Here is a 23,544-nt window from a genome sequence, read left to right as displayed (position 1 = left end):
AAAACTATTGAAAATTAAGAAGTAGTGGTCTGATTAAAATTCATGAAAATTAAGGGGCAGAATTTGGGTTCAAATTAATTAAAAATAACATCAGGAGGTCAGGTTAAAATTATTTTAAAATAAAGGGCAGGGGTGGGTAAACACAATTAAAAAGAAGGGGTATAGGTCAGATTAAAATTAATTAAAATAAGGGCAAGAGTTGTGTTCAAATGAATTAAAATGAAGGGGAGGGGCTTTGGGTGGTAGGCATGGGTCTTCCAAACGAGGAAGCAGGAAGCAAATGGCATGATGGCATGGAAACAAACAGAGAGGCACAGAGAAGTCCATGCTGGCTCCAAAAATTGGCACACATGAGAGTGGGGAGGAACTGACCAGAAACATGTTCATGATTGCTTCAAGGGTCAAATGGCATGAGACAAATGCCTTGTGATAGCTGTGACTGGGCTCGATGACTAACTTAACAGATTTCATTAAACCAGACATATGCTTTGGAGGGAACACCACCTGGTGGAAAGCATGGTTTGGGAAACGAATTTGTGACATATCAGATGTATGACAAAGGGGGATTTACGTCTTCAAGCACTTGTCTGATCTACAGGAGCTAGGAGGACATGCATCCAAAAACGGAATAACCATCCCTTCCCCTTAGTCTTTATTTTTTCCATTTCCCAACACCTGAAGCCCAACTAAATCTGCACTGGCATTTCCCTTCCCTCAAGCTCCTTACTTCTTTACTCTCCTCATTATTTGTTTATTTATTGGACATTTGTATGGCGCCTAAACTCAAGTGTTTCTTGGGAACATCTAGTCGTATGAAGGCAGCCGTATGGAAGCAGTGGGAAAGGGATAGGCTACTAGCACGGTATGAGCTATTTTGGGTTGGGAAAAATACTTGGGTAACCTGAGCTTGAACGAAAAGTGGGAATGTGTAACCTATGTCCCATCCATTGTCCCCTTTCTCTAGCAGTCTGCTCTAAACCACTTTGCCTACAAGTCACGCAATATAAAACACCTAAGAAATAAAGAAACTCGGGAATGTCATTTGAATGATCAGAATGGGCAGCCATTTTGCTGGGAGGGACAGCAGACGTAAGAGATTTAGAACGTGGCAAACGCTGTATTAAGCTTTAGACCAAATATTTTGGAACCTGTCGGAGCAGTATGAGGCAGATAAAGGGTGCCAAAGCCAATGCGGACGGGGTTACAGGAGAAACAGCACACTCATGCACATACTTTGCAGATGCAGTAAGTTTGGATCTGTGTCTTTAAGTAGTAGAGAAATCGAGAGGTAAGGTCTAACAAGGGGACATGGCCAAAATAGTGCTGAGTGTGATGTAAGGAGGGTTTGGTGGCTTAAGAAAGGGCTGCCTGCCCTAAGCAGCGTACACAACCTGTGGGAGGTGGTTGGGGGCAGGAGTTCATGTCCCAGTCTGGCTTATGACACTTGCTTTCTATGACTTTAGAGGTACTCATGAGGGTAGTATAACAGAACTTCTCTTCTGTGTGGATGGAAAACAATATTTAATGAGACCACGAATAAAATCAGCCTCTAAAGAGAGGCAAAACCCAGACCAAGCACATCCCCATTGCAGCCATCTTAACCTGTAGTATGCACCTTCAAGTGCCCTGGAAGAGAGCAAATCACTCACCAGCCAGACTTAATAAGGAGCCCCCTGTCTCATATGCTTCTGGCTGGAACGTTTGTGAATGGTCTAGTTTCAGAGAGAGCTTTCGAGAGTGTCGCCAAAGAGAGGTTCAAAGATGACCCCTGTCCCCTTTCCTTTCTATTTCAATACATTGGGCAGTATTTTAACTTCAAGAGGCTCACACAAAAGAAAAGTCTAACATTACAACAGTACTGCCTTGATACTTCTAGACTTATCTGCACCATTCAACACAGTTAATCATGACATCCTCATAACGAGATTAGAAGGAATCCGGATAACAGACAACGCCCTATTGTGGATCAAATTCTTCCTAACAAATAGAACAGAAACTATATGGATGAAACCTTTCAAATCCAACCGAGAGACTCCACATGTGGCGTACCACAAGGATCATTCTTCTCCCTGCTATTATTCAACATCTACCTATTCTACTGATCAAAATCATCAAAAGTCATGACCTCACCTGCTACAACTATGCCGAGGACACCCAAATAATCTTCAAAATACAAGACACTCCAGAATAAACTCAATGCTAGAAAACTGCATTTGTGATATATTCAACTAGATGGACTGTAACTACTTCAAAATCAACCCAGGAAAAACAGAAATAATGATTGTCACAAAAAATGGAGGAGAAAACCACTTCATCCCTTGGCCAAAGGAACTTGGGACAACCCCAGCACTTTCGCCGACTGTAAAAAATCAGGGATCCTGATGGACAATAATCTCACCCTAGAGACACAAGTAAATACTCTACTCAAGAAATGCTTCTTTCTCCTGCGAGAGGCAAAAAGAATCCTACCATTCCTATCATTCCTATCATTTGCCAACAAAACAACCACCATCATTTCTCTCGTCATATCCAGAGTAGCTATGCCAATAGCCTATACTTGGGTATGCCTGACTGACTTCTAAAAAAACTACAATGCATACAAAATGCGGCAGCCAGACTGCTTCTCAAACTACCCCGGAGAAAACACATTACACCTGCGCTAAAAACACTACATTGGCTACCAATAAAGCAACGAATAAAATTCAAAACAATGTGCATCGCGCACAGAGCATTACACAAACAAGGCGCTGAGTTCCCGAGAGACAAACTACACCTCTATACAAAATGCTAGAAATCAGGGTGGGAGATCCGTAGAGAGCTATCTAGTTTCGACACTATTTCATTTTGACTCCAAAACACTTTTTACACAGATGATAAAATTAAATGATTACATGAGTAGTACGGACAGATGTTGTTTAAACACAGGAAATACACTAAAGACCGAATACATAGTAAACCAAGACGGAATTAGTAGGACAAATCATCAATAGCACCCTGACCCTAAACCACTCCTAAACTCCAAACAGACCCTTGTCACAATAGATAACAAGGGAATAAGGAACACCCATCCCTCAGCTCCGAATCCAGAAGAAGAGGAATAGACATACCCAACCGCGTTATACAATGCTTATTAGGATGCAGCTGGGAGCGTGCCGCACCATCACACACAAGCAACAACCAAACAATAGACCTTAAGAAAGGCACCCCACGGCATACCGAACGACCAACTGAGAGATAGCCATGACAGGAAGACACAAAGACTGAATACATAGGCTGACCAAGATGGAAGTACTAGGATGACTCATCAATAACACCTTGGACCTGAACCACACTAAGCTCCAACAGATCAATGTCACAATAGATAGCATGGGAATCGGGAGCACCCAACCTCAGCTTCGACCAGAGAGAGAGAAATTAAACACACCCAATCTCAGTATACAATGCTCATTACGATACAACTGGGACCGCGCTGCACCATGACACACTACAGTCAGACGGTCCATAAGAAATCAGCAACAACCCCACCCGCAGGAATACAACCAAATGGGAAAAGAAGTATTAGAACCAGGATACAGACCCCACTAACCCAACTTTCCAATCTCTGCATACCCAACCCACACAAAACTCACACAACCATCTCTAACCCAGCAATCCACAGGCACTTTACCACGCTGCATCAACAACATACAAACAACACAAAAAATGCACCTACAGCACACAAGGTCTCACCCAGTCCGATACCCGCACCAAAGCTCAACGCACAGTGTATACCGAACTGAAGCTGCCAACAGCACACTACTTCTCCCACTCTCCTACTCTCCCTCCACCTGACTAACCATATCCACTCTCCTTCTTTTTTACAGATCCGCCAGAGCGCCTGGGGACCACTTTAGTTGGTGACTGTGCACTACATAAGTACCTTTAACATAACATAAGCAAGAAAAATAAGGCTCTGGATTGGTTATGATTATTTCCGAACCGCGCCCCACCCTTCCTGCTTGGTTGAGATGCTGTTTGTGCGGAAAGTTGTTTTCACCGCTGCTCTTGCATGGTTATCCCACCCTCCTTCTGTTCCTTACTCCCCCTCCCCCATTATGTCTCTTTTTCCCTATATTCTTTACCTCGCTCTCTTACACCTTCATCTCAACCCCTGCCTCATTCTCTCTTCCTTTCATGTCTCTTTTTATTTTCCACTTTCCATGTTCTTTTCTCGTTATTTATGTATTTATTTATTTATTTATAACGTTTTTGCAACGCCCAGGCCCAGGGGTTTCACAGCGTTTGTACAGTATCCATCAGGATAACAGACATTTCCCAGTGAGATGGTAAAAGTGGAAAGGGGGGGTGTGGGGGGTGGAACAGGTAAAATTGACATTATTCATATTTATTGAAGAGACAGGTTTTGACTAGTTTCTTGAAGATGGTGTAGGAGGATTAATTACTTATATGAGGCGCAGCGCATCCCCCCCTCTCTTTCTCTCGCCCTGTGACAGCGGTCTCGCTCAACAGAGAGCTCTAAAGCAGCGTGATTCAAAAAGCTCTTCTGGAGAGGCGGGCTCATTACTATCATTCCTTTTGTTGCACCTGCCCCTCTTGGTGTTCATTAAATGCAGGGTTGGCACACGGCAGAAGCAATAATCATCTCCTTCTAAGCCCTTCTCCACCCAAAAAGGACACAGCGACATTAAAGACGTTTGTTTTTTGCAACTTGTTTGAACTCACTGAAGCACTCTTGCATGTAGGCAAAAAGTGGGGTTCGATCGAGCACACGCCAGGGCCGATGGCATTGGCAGATGGTGAATTTTATAATTGGAATTTGTAAACATTTCCCATGAATACATCTGAGCAAATGAAACCTAGCCAAACATAAGTGGTTTGGGGTTCACTTCTCCCCCGCCCCTCCTGAGGCAATTTTTTGAAAAATCTGTTGCAAAGCACACTTTCTGTGAAAAAATTGTTTAAAAGCCACACAGTTTGCAATCAGTGCTGTAAGGTAATACATGAAAAAATCCATTAGACTCCACGTCAGCTATAGTGCAAAGGAGCAATTTCCAGAGCATTGTCCAATGCAGTTACATGATGCCTTTGCCCGCAACATATGATATGATATGGCATTTATGACGCGCCTGTACACAAGTGTTTCTAGGTACGACTATATGCCAGTATTCTGACTCAACTATGACATTAAAATATTGACCACGATCCTAGCCAGAAGGCTCTCTAGGTTGATAGGAGGGAAAATACACACAGACCAAAACGGCTTTGTGCCAGGCCGCAACACCATTGGCTCCAGCACGTTATGTCCCAGGCCAACCGAAACTGAGGTTCCTATGCACTGTTATCCTTAGATGCTATTAAGGCATTTGATTCCATTTACTGGGAATGGCTGCTAGTGGTCCTTAGAGGTTTCGGCTTCGGGGAGAAATTCATTAGATGGGTCAAAGTGCTGTACACCAAGCCAAAGGCATGAGTGAAATCGGGGAGGCTAGTTTCTATGGCGTGGGACATACACAGGGGTACCAGGCAAGGCTGCCCACTTTCCCCTATGCTCTATATACTTGGGCTAGAACCTGTTGCCATCTACTTCAGAAAACAATTCTTCGATGCAGGTATACAATTGGGCAGGGTACACCATGTAATTTCCCTATACGCAGACAATGTCCTCCTATATGTTAGGGACCCACACCTGAATGTGCTGACCATGCTAGACGTGCTGGACAATTTTGTCAAAGTTTCTGGAATACGGTTCAGTAGACGTAAATCCTACCTCTTCCCACTGGCGGACCTCAGAAACAAATACACTGAAGACCTAACCCCATTAGGCGTACAATGGCAACTAACCACATTCCGCTACCTCGGAGTCAACATAATGCACACTCCTGAGCTAATGCACAGGAATAATACATTGGCGGCACTACCCCCTCTACGCAAATCGATAGGTTTTTGGTCTAAGCTCCCCCTGTCTATGATGGGTAGAGCGTCCATCATTAAAATGATTGTCCTCTTCAGGTTCCTCTATGGATTCCAAAACATACATTGCTATATCAAAGCCCCCTTCTTTCGCTTACTCGAGACAATATTCAGGGATTTCTTATGGGGTAAAGGCAGACACAAGATGGCGCTAACTACACTAAATCTCCCGTGTAGACAGGGCGGTCTTCAACTCCCTGACCTAGAGAAATACTACTTGGCAGCCCAGCTCAGCTTCATAGCCAAATGGTTAGCTGACGAAACCACGTCTGAAACTACATTACTACAGCACCCAATCGCCCCAGTGCAGCTGAAGGAACTCATCTGTGCACCTCAACACCTGCTGAGCGAAACACCTTTACTGGTCACCCTGGGAAGGCAAATATGGCACAGGGCAAAGTCGCTCCTCCACTTGGACACACATATGCCCCAGATATACCATTGGTCTCTGACCTATGTAAGACCAGTGTCGACCTGGTGACCATCAGACACTGGGAAAGGAAAGGGGTCTACACGTGGGGAGACTTATATAGGGGAGGCTCCTTCTGCGACTTCTCTTCCCTGCAATCTGAAGATGGCATACCCAGCGGCCAATTCTTGTGGTATCAGAGGATCCGAAGACTGGCACGGGCCAAATGGGATGCATGGCCTGAGGAACCCGAGGCCAACCCCTTTGTAACGCTATTGTATAACCTGGGAGGGGGCTGGAAACCAGTGTCCCAAATATGCAGCCATTTAATCGACACGCCTAATCCCCGTAGCTCTGACCTAAAATCTAAGTGGGACAAGGTACTGGGGTGCGAAATGACCGACAAGGAATGGGAAAGAGCCCTGGCGTTCGCCAAAGAGGTATCCAGGAATTCAAGGTTCAGATTAATCCAATTGAAAGTGCTATACCGCACCTACCTAACTCCATATAGACTGGCAAAATTTAATAAACAACCTCATCACAACTGCCCCTGGTGCAGCAGAGACAAGGCGGATCTCCTACACATGTTCTGGGAATGCAAGGTGGAGCAAACCTGCAGGAGAGCAGGCATGACCAGATACAAATGGACCCCCAGTGAATGCCTCTTGGGAACTTACCCTAGACTCGCTAAAATCAAACACATTGGCCCTCATTACGAGTTTGGAGGTAAGTTCCGTCCATTACCGGCATGGCGCAAATAGCGTGTCCGAGATGGCAATATACTGCTAAAAGCGCACTATTACGAGTTAGCGGGCATGAGCTTTGCGCCATGCCAGTAATGGACGTAGTGCCATGGAGCAAAAATGCCCGAAAAATCAACTACCGGCATGAACCGCACCGTAGCGAACACTACCGCCATGGAGCAACGCAGCATTAATGGTGACTGTAAATAGCGGTCACCGTTATTTACAGTCACTGTTAAATTGCACAACCGGAAATAGCGTCATCGCACAGGCACTGGAAGGAGCACAGCAGCCATCTTTAAAAACACAATCCACTGCCATCCTCACCAGACAGGACACCTGGCACATTGTTGACATACCGGAGCGTTACCACCACTACTGAGGAATGCCCAAAGCGCTGAAAAAGGGAGCTGCCCGCCTCCAAAAGGAGCGGTTCAGCCCTGACGAACTGCAAATGCTAGTGAACACCCTCCACAAGCATGCTGACACCATTTTCAGCACCGGCATGCGAAGGGTGGTGGTGCTAAAAAAAAGACATCTGGGCACTAGTGGCGCAGAAGGTGAGCGCTGTGGGCAACACCCCCCGCACCACAAAGGACTGCCGCAAAAGGTGGGATGACCTGCGGCTGAGGGTGCGGAGCATCCTCTTTGCCAATAAAAGCCAGGCCTTGGAGACTGGAGGAGGGCCAGGTTCAGCCATGAAACTAATGCCATGGGAGGAGACCTGTGCGGCCATGATAGGCCCTGATTCCATCAAAGGGGTTGGAAAAATGGATGGAGTATGGGGCAATGTCATCCGCTGATGGAGGTGAGTGTCCAAAGTCAATACTGCCAACGCCAGTGTTATGAAAGTCACTGCTAAGGTCTGGCCAAGGAGTCACAGCATGGTCGGCCAAACCCCCCCCCGTAAATCATGCCGAAGCAAGTGAGACCCAGGCTAGTGCCAGGTGCAAGGCCGTAACCTATCTGACACATACCACACAAAGTGGCCCATTCCATGAGGCACACAGGGCAGTTGATGTAAACAGTGTGCATGTTAGACAGCACAGTACACGGCCAAAATGAGTGACGCAGACATATGCATGCATCTACCACGCAAGTATTGAATTATGTGCCGTTCCCCACCGAAATGCTGATAACCCACAAGTATCTGAATGTGCTATTGTAGCCATGTATAAATGCTGCCTCTCAAATCATCACTCATGCCGTCCCTCTCTTCCACCCCCACAGGCAGTGAGCATGACAGTGAGGAGCAGGAGAGCAACCTCCCCAGCAACTCCAGGGGCCAAGGCAGGGGCCGCCGTCTCCCAGCCAGGAAGACAACACCTGGACGCACACCACCGGCTCCAGCAAGGCCCGTGGAGGGTGCACCACCCCCACCCCAACCCCACCCTGCACTGGTGGCAGACACATGCCCTATGCCACGGTCTAAGGAGTTGAGTGTGGCTGGGGAGGTGGCAGCCACGCCCACCCTCAATGTTGCCAACAGCCCCAATTCCATCTGTGGAGCGACTGAGGAGGACACATTTGAAGTCGTCCACACCCCTGATGCCCACTCCAACCCCCAGGTCTCCTATAGTGACTCGGGTGAGACAGACACACCTGAGCTATCTGGCCAAGGAGCAACACAGGGACATGCCAGTCCTGTGGCCAGTTCCCTTGAGGAAGCGCCGGAAACACATGTGAGCCCGATCCCCAGCAGGGCCACAACATCAGCCGTAGATGCACAGCGGGCAGAGCAGCTCACAGCCTTGATCAATGACTTCATGCAGGACAATCGGCAGGCCAGGGAGGAGTGGCGGGATGAACTGAGGGCACTGGGCCAGGTCATAACGGACAGCACCAACCGGCTCTGTGAGGTCCTTGGCCGGATAGCAGATGCTCTGGAGGCTGCACATCCTGCACAACAGCCCCAACATGAGGACACCCCCTCAACTAGCAACTCGACCCAGACCAGCCCGCTCTGTCGGTCGCTCCGTACGATGCGCCGTCAGGACATGCCTCCCCCTGGCTCTGGGAGCGCACAGTGACAATACTGCCATCCACATTTGGGCTATGTGGACCCTATGGGACTAGTGTGGGGTTGTTTTGGTGGGAGGGGGGGGGGTGGTGTGTTTGGAAGTTGTGGTGGGAGAGGGAGGGGGTGAGGGTGTGTTTGGGAGTTGTGGTAGGAGGGGGAGGGGGGTAAGGGTGTGTTTGGGAGTTGTGGTGGGAGGGTGAGGGGGTGAGGGTGTGTTTGGGAGTTGTGGTAGGAGGGAGAAGGGGGTGAGGGTGTGTTTGGGAGTTGTGGTGGGAGGGGGAGGGGTGTGAAGGTGGTGGAGGGTTTGTTTATCACATTGTAATTTTCACTTTAAATACACCAGTTGTTCATCTAAAAAAACTAGAGTGGACATTCATCATTGCGCATGTGTCATTTAATATTGCACAGTGCATAGTGTACATGTATCCCCACACCCAGTGCCCGATGTCCAGACATCCTCACACCCTCTGCTGACTTGTGTGTCAGAAATATTGTCCAATTAATGATAGCCGCACGGCACGTCCCTCCTGTGCATCGGCACCGTGATGCTGTTCTGCCACTTCTTCCTCCTCCTTCCCTTCTTCATCATCAGGTGGTAGCAGTTCCATGTCAGGGGGAAGGGGCACATTCCGACGGATGCACATATTGTGCAGCATTACACATGCCATGGTGATCTTGGACACCTTCTCATGGCTGTAGATGAGTGCCCCACCCGACCGGCTGAGGCAATGAAATCGTGCCTTTAACAGGCCAAAGGTCTGCTCAATCACCACACGTGTACAGGAATGGGAACGATTGTAGTCCTCCTCGTGCCTGTTCTGTGGGTTTCGGACAGGGGTCATGAGCCACGGCTTCAAGGGATAGCCACCATCACCTGCATTAGAGGGGAATGAAGGTAAGTGTTCGTACATTCATAGCAGACAACTGTACTGGTCTTACATGGCAGCAGGTGATTTCTGCCCATACGCACATGTCCCTGGGTGCATTGACCCCATTTCTGGCCCCGCTATGTGTCCTGTGCAATGGAATGATGGAGGGGGTAGCATCTTCAAGATGGGTTATGGTGTGCATTCACAGCTTGCTGCACGTGCATCGTATATGCATGCAGCAGTGTTGTAGTAAAATCATTGATGTGTTGTGTTCTGTGAGATTTGGTAGTAGGGAGTGTTGGCTCTAGTCACTAGCATAGTCGTCATTCTGCACTGATCAGTACCATGGTGACTTGCAGCACTCCTATTGGTGTGCGGAACCAGTGACACGCTGTGGTATCCCTGTTAGGCTCACTTCAATGCACTCCCAGGGATGACTGTCCTGTGTGGTGAAATGCTGGAGGCAGCGACATAGTGCATATGCAGTGCATAGTGCAGGATGCCCTTACGGTGTCTGAGGGCCGCCGGAGAGTGGTGCATGTGTTGTGGGATGTGGCCTGGTTACCTGTTAGTCATGTAGTGTTGGGTTTCGGCCTTACTTCATCACTGTGGGATTTGGTAGCCATGTGCCGTTTCACTTGCTTTGGGGCACTGTGTTCGGTGAGGTGCACATCGTGCACTGGCGTCAACACATCTCCCCCCTTCCCACCCAGGTAGAGTATGCATCTCCTCCCCCCTTCCCAGCCAGGTGGAGTATGCATAAGGTGGGGTATGCAGCCACCCACCTCACAACCCAGATGCACTGCCATGGCCCAGTCAGGCAACTCACCAAGCAGCCAGGCACGTTGTCCAGCATGTCGCTCCATATAGCGTGGTAGCATGGAGTTCCGCAGGACCAAAGAGTCATGAGTTGATCCTGGATATCGGGCACAGCAATGTGTGATGATCTTGCTGGCGTTGCATACCATCTGCACGTTGATGGAGTGGTATTGCTTGCGGTTGCGATATGCCATCTCCATGGCTTGCGGGACAACCAACTCCACGTGGGTGCAGTCGAGGGCACCTATACAATTTGGCATGCCTGCCAGTGCCTGGAAGGCAACTTTTGTATCGAATATCTCCTGGGGAGTCCATGGTAGGGATATGTAGTCCCTTGTGTGCTTGAGGAGGGCATCCAGCACTTGGTTCAGTATCCGGGAAAATAAGGGTTGTGATATGCCATGCATGCGCCCCACTGTGTGCTGGTAGGTGCCTGTGGCAAGGAAGTGGAGCACAGACATTACCTTCAGTAGAGGGGGGATGGTGGTGCGTATTTCAATGAGGCTCACTATGTCGTCGTGTATCAGGTCCACTATGGTGGTGATGGTGTCACGGTCAAGCCGGTACAGGGTGTGGATCTGCTCTGGTGTTAGGTTGAAGGGGGTGGCACTGATGCGAGGGATTGGTGGCTGCCGGCGTGGTAACAGTCGCTGCACTGGTGGGGCATGCTGGGCCTGTCTCACCCTCCTTCTCCTGATGTGTCTCCTCTGTGGTGGGGGCTGTGGCTGTTGTGGTTGTTGTTGTTGTTGCCTTGTAAGTAGGGACTCCAGCTCCAGTAATGCTACACTAGAGTACGATGCCGTAAATAGCGGTCTAGTTGGTCAGAATAGCCCGTAGCGGTAAGCGATGCCGGTAATCCATTACCGGCTTCGTTTTTACCTTACCTTCAACCTCGGAATGACCCCCACTGTGAAGCTCATGGACATGGCGTGCATACTAACTAAAAGGACTATTGCAATGGCATGGAAACGACCAGGTGGCCGACAATTCCAAGCATAGTATGGGGAGTTGGAGCGCTGAGTGGGTGCAGAAACTAAGGCTTGGGAAGACAGCGTTGCTAAATCCCCCAAAGATGCGAGTCAGGCACTAGATGTTTGGAAAGCCCTAGCACAGGCGATTTTCCACCCTTCTGATGATGAGAAACCTCCTTGAACGACTCACCTCTATATTGCCTGAACTCGCTACCCCCAATGGTACCTAAGCATGCTACTGCATGAACTAGATCTTGAACCCCACTCCCACATTCCTCCCCCTGCCCTGCCTTTCCCTTGCCCCTCCTGCTCTACCCTTCTACAATCCTCCCACTCTGAACTGTTCATCAAAACGCATGGAGACAATTTCTGTTCTTGTTAAATGTTAATGTTAGTTTACTGTTTTTATTTTGTTATACATCATCTAAAACACGGTTTGTCGCAGTTGGCCACCAGTGCCATACTGCTGTTGTACCTATTACAAATGCCAATAAAGAAATGTTTAAATAATTGCCAGTATTCTGCCAGTGTCAAAAGCATTTTCATGCTGGCTGTTTTATGCATGTCCATACTGACTGCACCAATGCATGCCAGGATTCCCATATAACAACATACTCATGTTTTATTTGCCCATAATGGCAGTCATGATATTAAAAGAAAATGTAATCTATTCATGCTGGCTCTGACAGTGTATGCCATTATCCCCACATTATAATATACTCCTGTTGGATTTGCTCATAATGCCATCAAAAAATGTCATGCCATTGTAAGAAAACATGTCCATACCGGTTGTACCAATGTAGGCCAGTATGGCCACATAAGAGCACTCATCGTGGTGGCTTTGTCCAAAATACCAGTAAAATCGATATGCCAACTACAAGAAAACATGCACATTCTGCCTGCTCCATTTCCCCTCCCTCATAAAAAAACAACACTCCTCATATTGGCTGGGTCCATAATGCCAGGGAAAAATTCCATGCGCCGGTAAGAAAACATGTACATGCTGACTGTACCTGAGATGGTTGCTTGGAAGCAACGTCGCCTAGTTTTAACAGGTGACTTACGTACATATCACGTGGACCAACAATCACGTGTTTCCTAGGCTGATTGTCATCCTATCAACGCGGCATAGCATAACCACGTGATAGGATGTCAGGTGCTTTTAACACGCCGAAAACGACGACGCAGGTTAGATGCGCGTCTTTTGCTCTCCATAATCGGCCGGAGATTTCCCCAGTGTTTAGCTGAGCCCGCGGACTTCCGTCCCCGTTCATGCAGATGCTACCCACTTCAACGGTTGCCACCCTCAGGTAAGCAGTTTTGCTTCCAGCAATTGAATACCGGTATGGTATCTTGCACCCATTGTTATGCGAGACGTATGGGACATTTTAATGAGGTATTCAATTTGGGACTAGACATCTCAGACATTGGCAAATTTATCTTATTGATTTCATTAGCTGTTAGATAGTTGGGCCCATGCAAATAATGAGGGGCAACGTCCCAATTCATAGTCAATCTACTTATGTTCCAGTTATCCGTGGAGCATCATTTTTAATTTTTGATCAATTTCTCTTGTTGCCTTGTAGACGGTTAGATCTTTTCATGACACATGGACATTGAAACAGACATCTGTTGTGGCACGCGAGTTTCCCAACCTACACCGCTTCAGTACCCGTACTTTTTCGGGTAAGATAACAGTAGATGTGACCTCTAGGGTCGTTCTCTCAAAATCTCTGATCTTTCAGCCTGATGGGCCACTAAGTCACTGGTCATCCCCTTTTTTTGCCGGGGCCACTGGTACAATTCTTTATAAAATCCCTAGAGATTGGAGCCCAAATTCAGCCATCTGCCACGCAGGATCCTTAACTGGAACATTGCCAACTTGTACGACAGTGTCTCCAGTTCCACACACACAATAAAGAACGGATTGATTCCAGTTGCGGTTGCTAAGGTTGGTTTGTAAGTTTCTCTTTAATAAAAAGTCTTTTTTAGAACCAACACCAACATGTGGGTCTTTCTCTTTTGATTCTCTTTTGGATTCCTTGTTGTGTATCTATCTTTTCATCACCCTTTGGTTTATTTCCATGATCTACACCGGCCTGGTCCAAGAACACTGATCTTTTATGGTAGCACTCCTTGCATGACACCCTTAGTTTAAACCAAATATACATATATATTTGGGGTTGTAGCAGGACAACAGCAGAACATTCTATGTCTGCAACTGAGCTTTGCAAAGTCATGTACTTGCACTTTCTTTCCGCCTTTCTTCTTCTTTCACTTGACCCTTGATGTATTTAGGGAACTGATGGTTCCATGTTTGCTTTGTTTGTAGACAACTATTTGTAATCTCCTGATGAAGACGTAACAAAACTAACGTTAACACGTCGAAACAGGTAGAGAAATCTAGGATAAGACCACCTGTGAAGATTCTTTTTGGCCTAGCCCAATTGCTGACCACTTATAAAATCTATTGTGGCCTTGCACCATGTGTTGTTTTGCACAAAAACTTTTTGTACAATAATTAAAATGTGGATTTATTGTTATATTTGTTATATGTTTTTATCTTGTACTTATTGATGTTTTGTATAAATAGTTTGATGGATGTTGTATGGATGCGGATGAATGTATGAATGATTTAATAGGATGATGTTTATCAAATTATGATGGTTTTTAAATATTCCTGCGATGTTAAATAAATAACTGCTTGAGTGCAGATTAATTTGTGATTAAACTCACAGAGTAAAATGTATTAGGTATAATAAAATCCTTAATACGCCTTTGTAAATTGTATCCTCTGGATTTTCTTCTGAGATATACATGCTGACTGTACCAACAACTCCCCCATCCCACCGCATAGGAATACACATCATGTTGGTTTTGCATATAATACCATTAACAATGCTATGTCCACTATGAGAAAACATATACCTGCTGCCTGCACCATTTTAGCCACCCCCCATTTAAAAACACTCATTTTGGCATTGGCCATAATACCAGTAAAAATGATATACCAACTGAAAGAAGTCATGCACATTCTGCCAGCACCAAAGACCCTCTATTACAAAGGAATACTCATATTGGCTTTTATTATTGCGATTAGCACCCTTAATGTCAAGATGCAGGTGCTTAAGGTTTTGGTAAAAAAAGAAAAAAAGAGACAAATACAACTTATCTTCCTTTTCTGCAACACCACTTTTTGTGTTGATTACAAGGATAAGAACAACACAGAAAATGGATGACAGCCAGGAGAAGTGATGTCGCTGAGAAGGAAGGCAAGTTTTAATTTGATATTGTTAGCAAAGACCTTCAGCAAACAAGTCTTTACACCACGTCTCGGGAGGATAGCTCAGGGGCAACGTGCTCGCCTTGGAAGCAAGACAACACTGTGCAACACAGGTTCGATCCCCGGGTCCCGCTTAGAAACCTCTGGGTATTAAACGTGTTATAAATAACCCATCATATCATATCACTGGAGATGCAGGGGTGGAATGGGGGCCGTGGTGGGCCAGGCGACGAGCACACAGCTCCCAGGCTGCTCCGAATGCAGGCTTGTACCATTGAATACAGCTTATGTTCGAAGGAGCCTAATTGCTCATTATCACTGCGCCCAGGTTATTGTGTGTGCTTAAGGTTGGCCTTCCGATGTGTTTGTTTACATAGAGAGGTTTCGCAAAAACAATGTGACTTTCTCCTCGTTTCCTTGCTGCAGTTCAGGTGCTGTGGAGTCTCCAATTACACAGACTGGTTTGAGGTCTACAACGCCACCCGTGTGCCAGACTTCTGCTGCCTGGAGTTTAGTGACAACTGCGGCCTCCACTCCCCAGGAACCTGGTGGAAAGCAGTGAGTATCGCCATTGGCCTATCTAAAGCCACACTTGTCAGGGAAGGCGACACAAGCCTAGTGTGTGATGCGTGCTAGGATTCATCACCGGTTTGGAAATGTCAATCTGGAAGGAAGGCTAAGCTCCCCGTTCATCCTGTGGAGCTGGACTCCATTGAAAGAGCAGGGCGTTTGAACAGGCAAGGCTGCCTATGCGTGAGCACCAAACTCCATTCCTTTGCTCCCCGTGGAGTGTCGAAGGCTCTGCTTTGACCTAAGCGTGTTTCGGCCTTTCAACTTCCTCAGGCTCCATGGTTGGCAACGTGTCCCAGCCACAACATAAAGGCTGATCCTCAGCGTCATTGCGCTATTTCAATTGCACTTATTATGCGCTAGGTGCACCCAGATCAAAGATATTAGTTGTCAGATAATGGCACCAGGAACCCTCTTGAGAATTCAGGCCGGTGAACCTGAAACCTTTGTAACTGGAATTAAAAACTACCGGCTAGTGTTACATTTGAACATTTTGAAACATGTTTGTGGCTTTCCCACAATGCATTTATGTTTGGAGGTGCGCGGCAAGAGCATGACCCGTGGGCAGGGTGCCGCTGACTCTTGGTAAATGCAGATGCTCCGGATGCCTTCTCGTCCATTGAAATACTACTGATCGCCATAGGCAGGATGCCTACAGGCTTCCACATCAGTTGATTGCCGGAAACATTTGCACCGGGTTGATACAAAATAAGCGCCCATTAAGGTCAACCAAATGTTATGCTCCCCACTTTTTACCCAATAGTCCACACCCCCTTTTCCACTGTAGACCCCTCCTTTCAGCACTGTTACATGTTCCCCACTAAATGTAAACGTTAACTATTCCCTGATACCCTATAAGGAACGCCAGTAATGCTTCTTTGTAAGGAATGTTCACCCTCGCAGCCATCGAGGCCTCTAACCCTGACCAATGTGCATTGCCTAGTTGCTTCCTGATTTCAGGTTTGCGCTCAGGAAGTAACCAAAACAAAAAACAATTGAATAAAACTACAATCGGAGAACAAAAAGAATGACCTGCTTTGCACTCTGAACCTTCTTTAGCTTCCGATGTTGCACTTAAACAGAGACCAATGTATACGTAGCTATTGCTTGCAATATGTGTATATTAATTGCCATTCTCACCACTAAACTTGAAAAGACATTAACAAACAGATCTCAATGGGCCTCATTACGGGTCCGGCGGTAACCGTGTCGGTGCTACGGGCTATTCCAAGTCCTATTGGACTCTATGGGAATGGGAACACAGACGCACTAGCAACATTGTTAACGGTGCCGGTTCTTCTGTGATGGCTTTGTCTGCCGTGACCGCTGTGCCCGGCAGCGTCAGAACTGTAGTTTGCCAGTCCGGAAACAGCAGTGCCGGTAAGCTTACTGGTACCGTTGTTTCCGGACCGGCAAACTTAGAATGAGGCCAATGTCTATATTTCTCTTGTGACGCATGACAAATATGCACAACAACAATGTGTTCTTGCAGACACTGGAATGAATAAGCTAGGTCGATCACATTTGAGGCCGCTGGCCTGTTGTAGTGTGGCACTGCGATATTTTACTTTATTTATTTACTTATTTCTTGTGATTTCTTTGGTACGCAGCTTGTCTGTGTCAGTGATTGCTTCAGATTCTAACAGTGCATCTCTTCTCTTTCCAGCCTTGTTACGAGACAATAAAAACATGGCTGCATGAGAACCTGGTGGCACTCGGCATCTTTGGCATCTGCACAGGCCTTGTCCAGGTAGGTGATTGCCCAGAACCCAAGACCCCTGCCATGGTACCACTTAAGATGTGGCCTTTGAGGAATAGCCTGCCACAAATGGAATACAAGTTCTCCACCTGAAATGTGTCCTCCCTTATCTTCACTCATGAAACCCTCTGTAAAAAGGTTCTCATATCAACCCAGACTACAAGATCTTCCGGGTCCTTAATGCAGAAAATCTCTTTCCATTATCACTCAAATTCCTGGTTTTGACACTGTTACAGGCCCACAGAAATGGATCTGGATTTAAGACCTCACCGTGAAAGACCCTGTCATAGGGCCTCATTCCGAGTTGGGCGGTAACGGTTTACCGGCACCGGTAAGGATGCCGGTGCCGGTAAACCCTTACCACCCAATTCCGAGTTCCCTTAGCAGCACCCGCAAAGGACGTGTGGTCTGACCACACGTCCTTTGCGGGTCCCACTAAGGGACAAGGCCGCTAATAACGGGCCCGCTATTTGCGGGCCCGTAATTAGTGCCTTCCCCATTCCCATTGAGCCCTATGGGGGCTCAAATGGGAATGGTGAATGGTCTACAGAATGGAGACTTACTGGGTCCTCCAAGGTCGGAATGTCCCGGTAAATCCCCATTCTGTCAGACCAGACCCGGACCCAGACCCGGGTTTGGAGGCAGCCATGCCGCTAATAGCACCATGGCTACCTCCAAACTCGTAATGACCCCCATAGTCTGAATAAAGATGCTGACTGTTGTAGGTGCTATGTCATGGTTACTCTCTGTGTCCTCACTGAGAGAGGGCCCCTTTCTTGGCCTGTCCCCAAGTGGTAGCCTTGCTGCTTGGCCCGGCACTGGTAATGTCAGGCTGCTGGAGTCTGATTTTACATCTGAAGGGACTCATGCTACATTCTCGCTCATGCACCTCTGCATGAAAGGTTCCCAGCAATGGGTTTGGCCCTGGGACCTGACTGTGAAATGCCGTCTGCCATGGTCGTGCTTCAGATGCTCGCTGTGAAAGTCCTAGACTGGCTCCAGATTGTTTCATGGCCCGACCCCAGTTTCCTTCGAGGTTAGGGCTCCTGATCCTCTCTGTGGAAGCACACCCCCTTGCATGCTTTTTACTGCAGACCCACACTCTAAAATGCCTCCTGCCATACAACTCAGGATGATGTTTATGTGATTCAAGAGGCCTTCACTGTTATGAATCCAGATCTTCACTGTGAATGACCTGCTGCAATGGTCTCGATTTAGGTTTCCGATGTAAAAAGGTCAGCTACTATGACTTGCATATGTCCTCAAACTGAAAGGTCTCCTACCATGGGGTGGCTACAGATCCTCAAAGTGAATGGTCCTCCAGTATTGGCAAAAGATCACCACAGTAAATGACCACCCACCATGAGGTGACTCCAGACCGCGGTAGGGAATTGCCCCTCACCTCTGTGAAGCTAGAGATTCTAACAGTATGTGCCCTTCCCACCATTGTTACAATGGATGCTCGCAGTAATGGTCCACTCCATGGTTTTACTCCAGACCCTCACAGTAAATGGTTCCTCGCTGCTATGCATCTACGAAACCTCACCATGAATGGTAACCCCCATCATTGAGTTACTCCATATCTTTGCTATATATTGTCTGCCTGACATTAAATATCCCTTGCCAGAGTCTCAGTGCATGGTCTTCACATTAGCTGTCACTCTCTGCACCAGAGCTAATATCAATTGAATTAATGTTATATGGGATATGAGACCGTTCCTTGATGGGGGCCTTAAGCATGTCATGTGCACAGATGTCCCTTGAAGCCCCTGCGTTATCAGCCTATTTCTCAGAGCATGGCAATCATATTATGCCACATCTCGCGAGCCTGCTTATGCAAAAGCAACAATTATTTACCAAGACTTTCCAATCTGTTTCTTCAGATACTATTGTTTTTTTGTCAGATACAAAAACCTGTATTTCCTTAGGTACAATAGTAATTGCTCTAAAGATACATTCCTGTTGTTGCCTTCGCGCCCGAATACCCCTGGGTCTGGTGCGCTATATGAATAATAAAACAAACAAACATACCAATGGTAGAGTTCACCATTGATTGCAAGTCTTTTCCCCTGCACTCCACTGGCCCATTTATCCACTTTTCATTAAGACTATTTCAGAAGATAATACCTTTCATTGTTATGTTATGTTACCATAACTTGATATAGTGCATTATTCGCCGGGGCAGCTCTATTTACCTGCCCTTGAAAGATAATAAGCACTAACATTGCACCAGCTCATGAAATCACACACAGCTGCTCTCTAAGCCAGATTACAACACAATACCTGGCCACATGGTTGAGTTGCCAGATCTGTGGGGCAGCTGGGATTGGGGGTGTGGACGAGCGGTAGTAAAGGAAGAAGCCGGTTAATGATGTTCAGATGGAGAACTAAGTGCTGAGTCAAGGCCCAAGACGGTCTGCACAACAGAGCTGGTGTGAGATGAAGAGGGAACCTGGAGGGAAAACATGACTTTGGCAAGAGAGGGAGTCAGGTTTGAAATTGTGCTTAGTGAATGGTGGATCTAGTAGTTGGGGAGAGAGATTAGTGTAGGAGAAGTGTGGTCAGAACAAGAGACTTAAAGAGCTCATGGAGGAAGAGAGAAAAACTAGGCCAAGAGACTTTCCTTGCTTGTGTGTTGGCTGTTTGTGGAGGACAATCAGGGTTAGTCAGAGAGGAAAACTAGGCCATGAGAGTTTCCTTGCTTGTGTGTTGGCTGTTTGTGTAGGACACCCAGGGTTAGTCAGAGAGGGCGGGATTAAGCTGAAGGTTGAGGACTTTGGTGAAGTTCATGGGCAGTGATTCAAGTAGGATGTATTGAGTGCGAGGGGCAGTAGATGAGGGTAATTGTGAGAGGGCTTACTGCAAGCAGTTCGATGGTGTTGCTGCTAGGGGGATAACTATGGTTGAAGGGTTTGCGGTCACAGAGCATCCGCTATAAATTGGAGTTGTCCCCTCAGTATCCTTCCGCCCTGCCTGGGGTTGTAAGCGGCCGCGAGCCACTTGCTTGCCGCGGAAGGGCTGCTTCTTGAGCACAGAAGGCCTGTGGCGTCGCTGCAGGGCTGGGAGCTGGACAGCTCTTGCGCAGTCGTTAAGCCTGGAAGTGTTTTTGTGCTGGGGAGTGGCATGCGGGTGACACGGATGGATGACAAGTGTGACAAGACAGGCAATACGGAATGTCAGTTGCAGAAATGAGGAGACTGACGACCATGATGTGAGGTGGAAAAAACTTTGGCCACAAGCTTTATTTTAGTACAAGCCATGGTGCAAAAGAAAAACCAGCCATAACATCACATAAGGATAACAATACTATATTTTGGGGACAGAGGGAACAGGTGAGCGGGGGGGCCCTAATCCCAATTAGGGGCCCGCTCGAGGCTGATCCCCGCCGCCATTCATATGAAAGCTTGTGACAATTGTTTGGCCACAGCGTGTGAGCTGTGACATGTTCATAATTGCTTGTCTTTGGAGCAGGTTCATCCTGCTTTCTCTTGTCCTTTCCAAGTGAGGTGGGTAGGTGTGCGCTTGTGTGCCTTTTACTGATGTCCAACCTGACCAGGTTTAGCACTTGCGCCCTCTCTTGCTCACAGGGTGATTTTCGCTGAAGTTATGGCTCTTGATCCGTATTTCTTGATAAAACAAAACCCCGCATTGTGAAGCCATTCACCTTATCCTCCGCGGGGATGTGTTCTTGGAGCCATTTTGATTTTTTGGTCATGTGTTTTGTACTTTTCCACGGATGGAGGCGTTTTAGCCTCTTGGTCCACTCTTTGGAGATGAATTTGGCACTTTCTCCACACATGATCCACTTGAGTTTTTGAAGCCCCCACGCTCCGTTTGCGGGCTAGTTGTTTCCTCGGGGGTGGGTTCTAGGAGCCTTACTAGGGTCTTCCCTGCTCCAGATCCACTTGTGCTACGAGACCCCTTCTGCGCATCAGGCTGCTTGTTTTACAGCCGGGGTGGGTTTAAAGAGCCTTACTGGGTTTTTTCCCTGCTCCCAATCCACTTGCATTGTGAGACCCCTCAGCGCTTAAAGCTGCTTGTTTTTACAGCCGGGGTGGGTTTAAAGAGCCTTACTGGGTTTTTTCCCTGCTCCCAATCCACTTGCATTGTGAGACCCCTCAGAGCTTAAAGCTGCTTGTTTTTACAGCCGGGGTGGGTTCAAAGAGCCTTACTAGGTTTTTACCCTGCTCCCGATCCACTTGCCTTGTGAGACCCCCTCAGCGCTTAGCGCTGCTTGTTTTTACAGCCGGGGTGGGTTTAAAGAGCCTTACTGGGTTTTTTCCCTGCTCCCAATCCACTTGCATTGTGAGACCCCTCAGCGCTTAAAGCTGCTTGTTTTTACAGCCGGGGTGGGTTTAAAGAGCCTTACTGGGTTTTTTCCCTGCTCCCAATCCACTTGTATTGTGAGACCCCTCAGCGCTTAAAGCTGCTTGTTTTTACAGCCGGGGTGGGTTCAAAGAGCCTTACTAGGTTTTTACCCAGCTCCCGATCCACTTGCCTTGTGAGACCCCCTCAGCGCTTAGCGCTGCTTGTTTTTAACAGCAGGGGTGGGTTCAAAGAGCCTTACTGGGTTTTTACCCAGCTCCCGATCCACTTGCATTATGAAACCCCCTCAGCACTTGAAGCTGCTTGTTTTTACAGCCGGGGTGGGTTCAAAGAGCCTTACTAGGTTTTTACCCTGCTCCCGATCCACTTGCCTTGTGAGACCCCCTCAGCGCTTAGCACTGCTTGTTTTTACAGCAGGGGTGGGTTCAAAGAGCCTTACTGGGTTTTTACCCAGCTCCCGATCCACTTGCATTATGAAACCCCCTCAGCGCTTGAAGCTGCTTGTTTTTACAGCCGGGGTGGGTTCAACGAGCCTTACTAGGTTTTTACCCTGCTCCTGATCCACTTGCGTTGTGAGACCCCCTCAGCGCTTAAGGCTGCCTGTTTTTACAGCTGGAATGGGTTCAAAAGGAGAGCCTTACTAGAATGTACCTTGCTCCCGATCCACTTGTGTTGTGAGACCCCTTCAGTGCTTGTGTTGTACTAATTTGCTGCTGGGGTGGGTTCTAAGGGCTTAGCTGGGAACTTCCCCCGCCCACGATCCACTTGCGTACCCCAGTGCGCTTATCTTGCATAAACAAAATTGTGAGGGGGTGGGTTCCGGAGCCTTACTAGGAACTTACCCTGCTCCTGATCCACTTGTGGTGAGACCCCCCCTTCTGCATGCATGGAGGTGGATACTTGAGGCTTACTAGTACATGTTTCTGCTCAAGTTCCTCTCTCCTTTTCACTTTTGTTATACCCCTAGGGCTCCCATCTGTATTGATGTTCTCTGGTGGATTCTGAGCGCCTGGGTCTTCTATAACTGTATTTTCCTGGAATATTAACTAATAGACAAAAAGACCCCCCGGTATTTTAAGAAGGCCCTTCTTGGAGTTTAATTTTTATGATTATTTTTTGAAGTGAGGCGTTTTAGCCTCCCCTAATGCTATGATTGTGTTCCATTTTCTACCTGGCCCTCGCTATAGCTTTTCCTTACGGTTATTTGTAGGGTGGGAGGGATGGTTTTTTAGACCTGCAGCCGTCCTGCTGCTGTTCGTGGCTGACGGGGAGGAAGCATGAGAAGGGCCACCTTGCCCCCGCCAGATAAAGGCAAAATTCGGCCTGGGGGCAAGGCGGCCCCTTCTTTGAACTTCAAAAGGCCCCCGCTCAGCATCCGCAGGATGGGAAGGGGGGCCTTTGAAGTATGGAGGGCGAGGTGACAGGGGGCAGCGACTGCCGGTTGTCACCTGCCCCTCTCACCTCACCCTCCTGTCTTGGAGACGCGCTGTCTGGGTTCCCATTGTAAAGGGACCCAGCAGCCCGACCCCACCATGTGCATGCTAAGTGGGGCAGCGCCAAAAGGCACTGCCCCACCGGACTTAGCACAAACCCCCCACCTCCCAGCTTACGGCCCCGGGCCTCCCATCCGGGTGGGCCCGGGTGTATAAGCCTGGAAGTGTTTTTGTGCTGGGGAGTGGCATGCGGGTGACACGGATGGATGACAAGTGTGACAAGACAGGCAATACGGAATGTCAGTTGCAGAAATGAGGAGACTGACGACCATGATGTGAGGTGGAAAAAACTTTGGCCACAAGCTTTATTTT

The 23,544-nt window shown here is 47.7% G+C and overlaps 1 protein-coding gene across 5 annotated transcripts in view; it reads left to right on the top strand.

Moving 5' to 3' along the window:
• The window catches only part of TSPAN4 (tetraspanin 4), a 3,410,446-nt gene that overhangs the window by 3,368,269 nt on the left and 18,633 nt on the right, over nucleotides 1-23,544 (top strand). For all 5 annotated transcript variants that reach the window (XM_069624016.1, XM_069624017.1, XM_069624014.1 and 2 more), the window contains 2 exons: nucleotides 15,511-15,642; nucleotides 17,321-17,404. In XM_069624016.1, the coding sequence (XP_069480117.1) occupies nucleotides 15,511-15,642; nucleotides 17,321-17,404 (216 nt within the window). The remainder of the gene's footprint in view (nucleotides 1-15,510; nucleotides 15,643-17,320; nucleotides 17,405-23,544) is intronic.

This window comes from Ambystoma mexicanum, chromosome 11 (genome assembly GCF_040938575.1).
Source record: "Ambystoma mexicanum isolate Mex_15411 chromosome 11, UKY_AmexF1_1, whole genome shotgun sequence".
NCBI classification, from domain to species: Eukaryota; Metazoa; Chordata; class Amphibia; order Caudata; family Ambystomatidae; genus Ambystoma; species Ambystoma mexicanum.
This window is presented reverse-complemented; position numbering and strand designations above follow the sequence as displayed.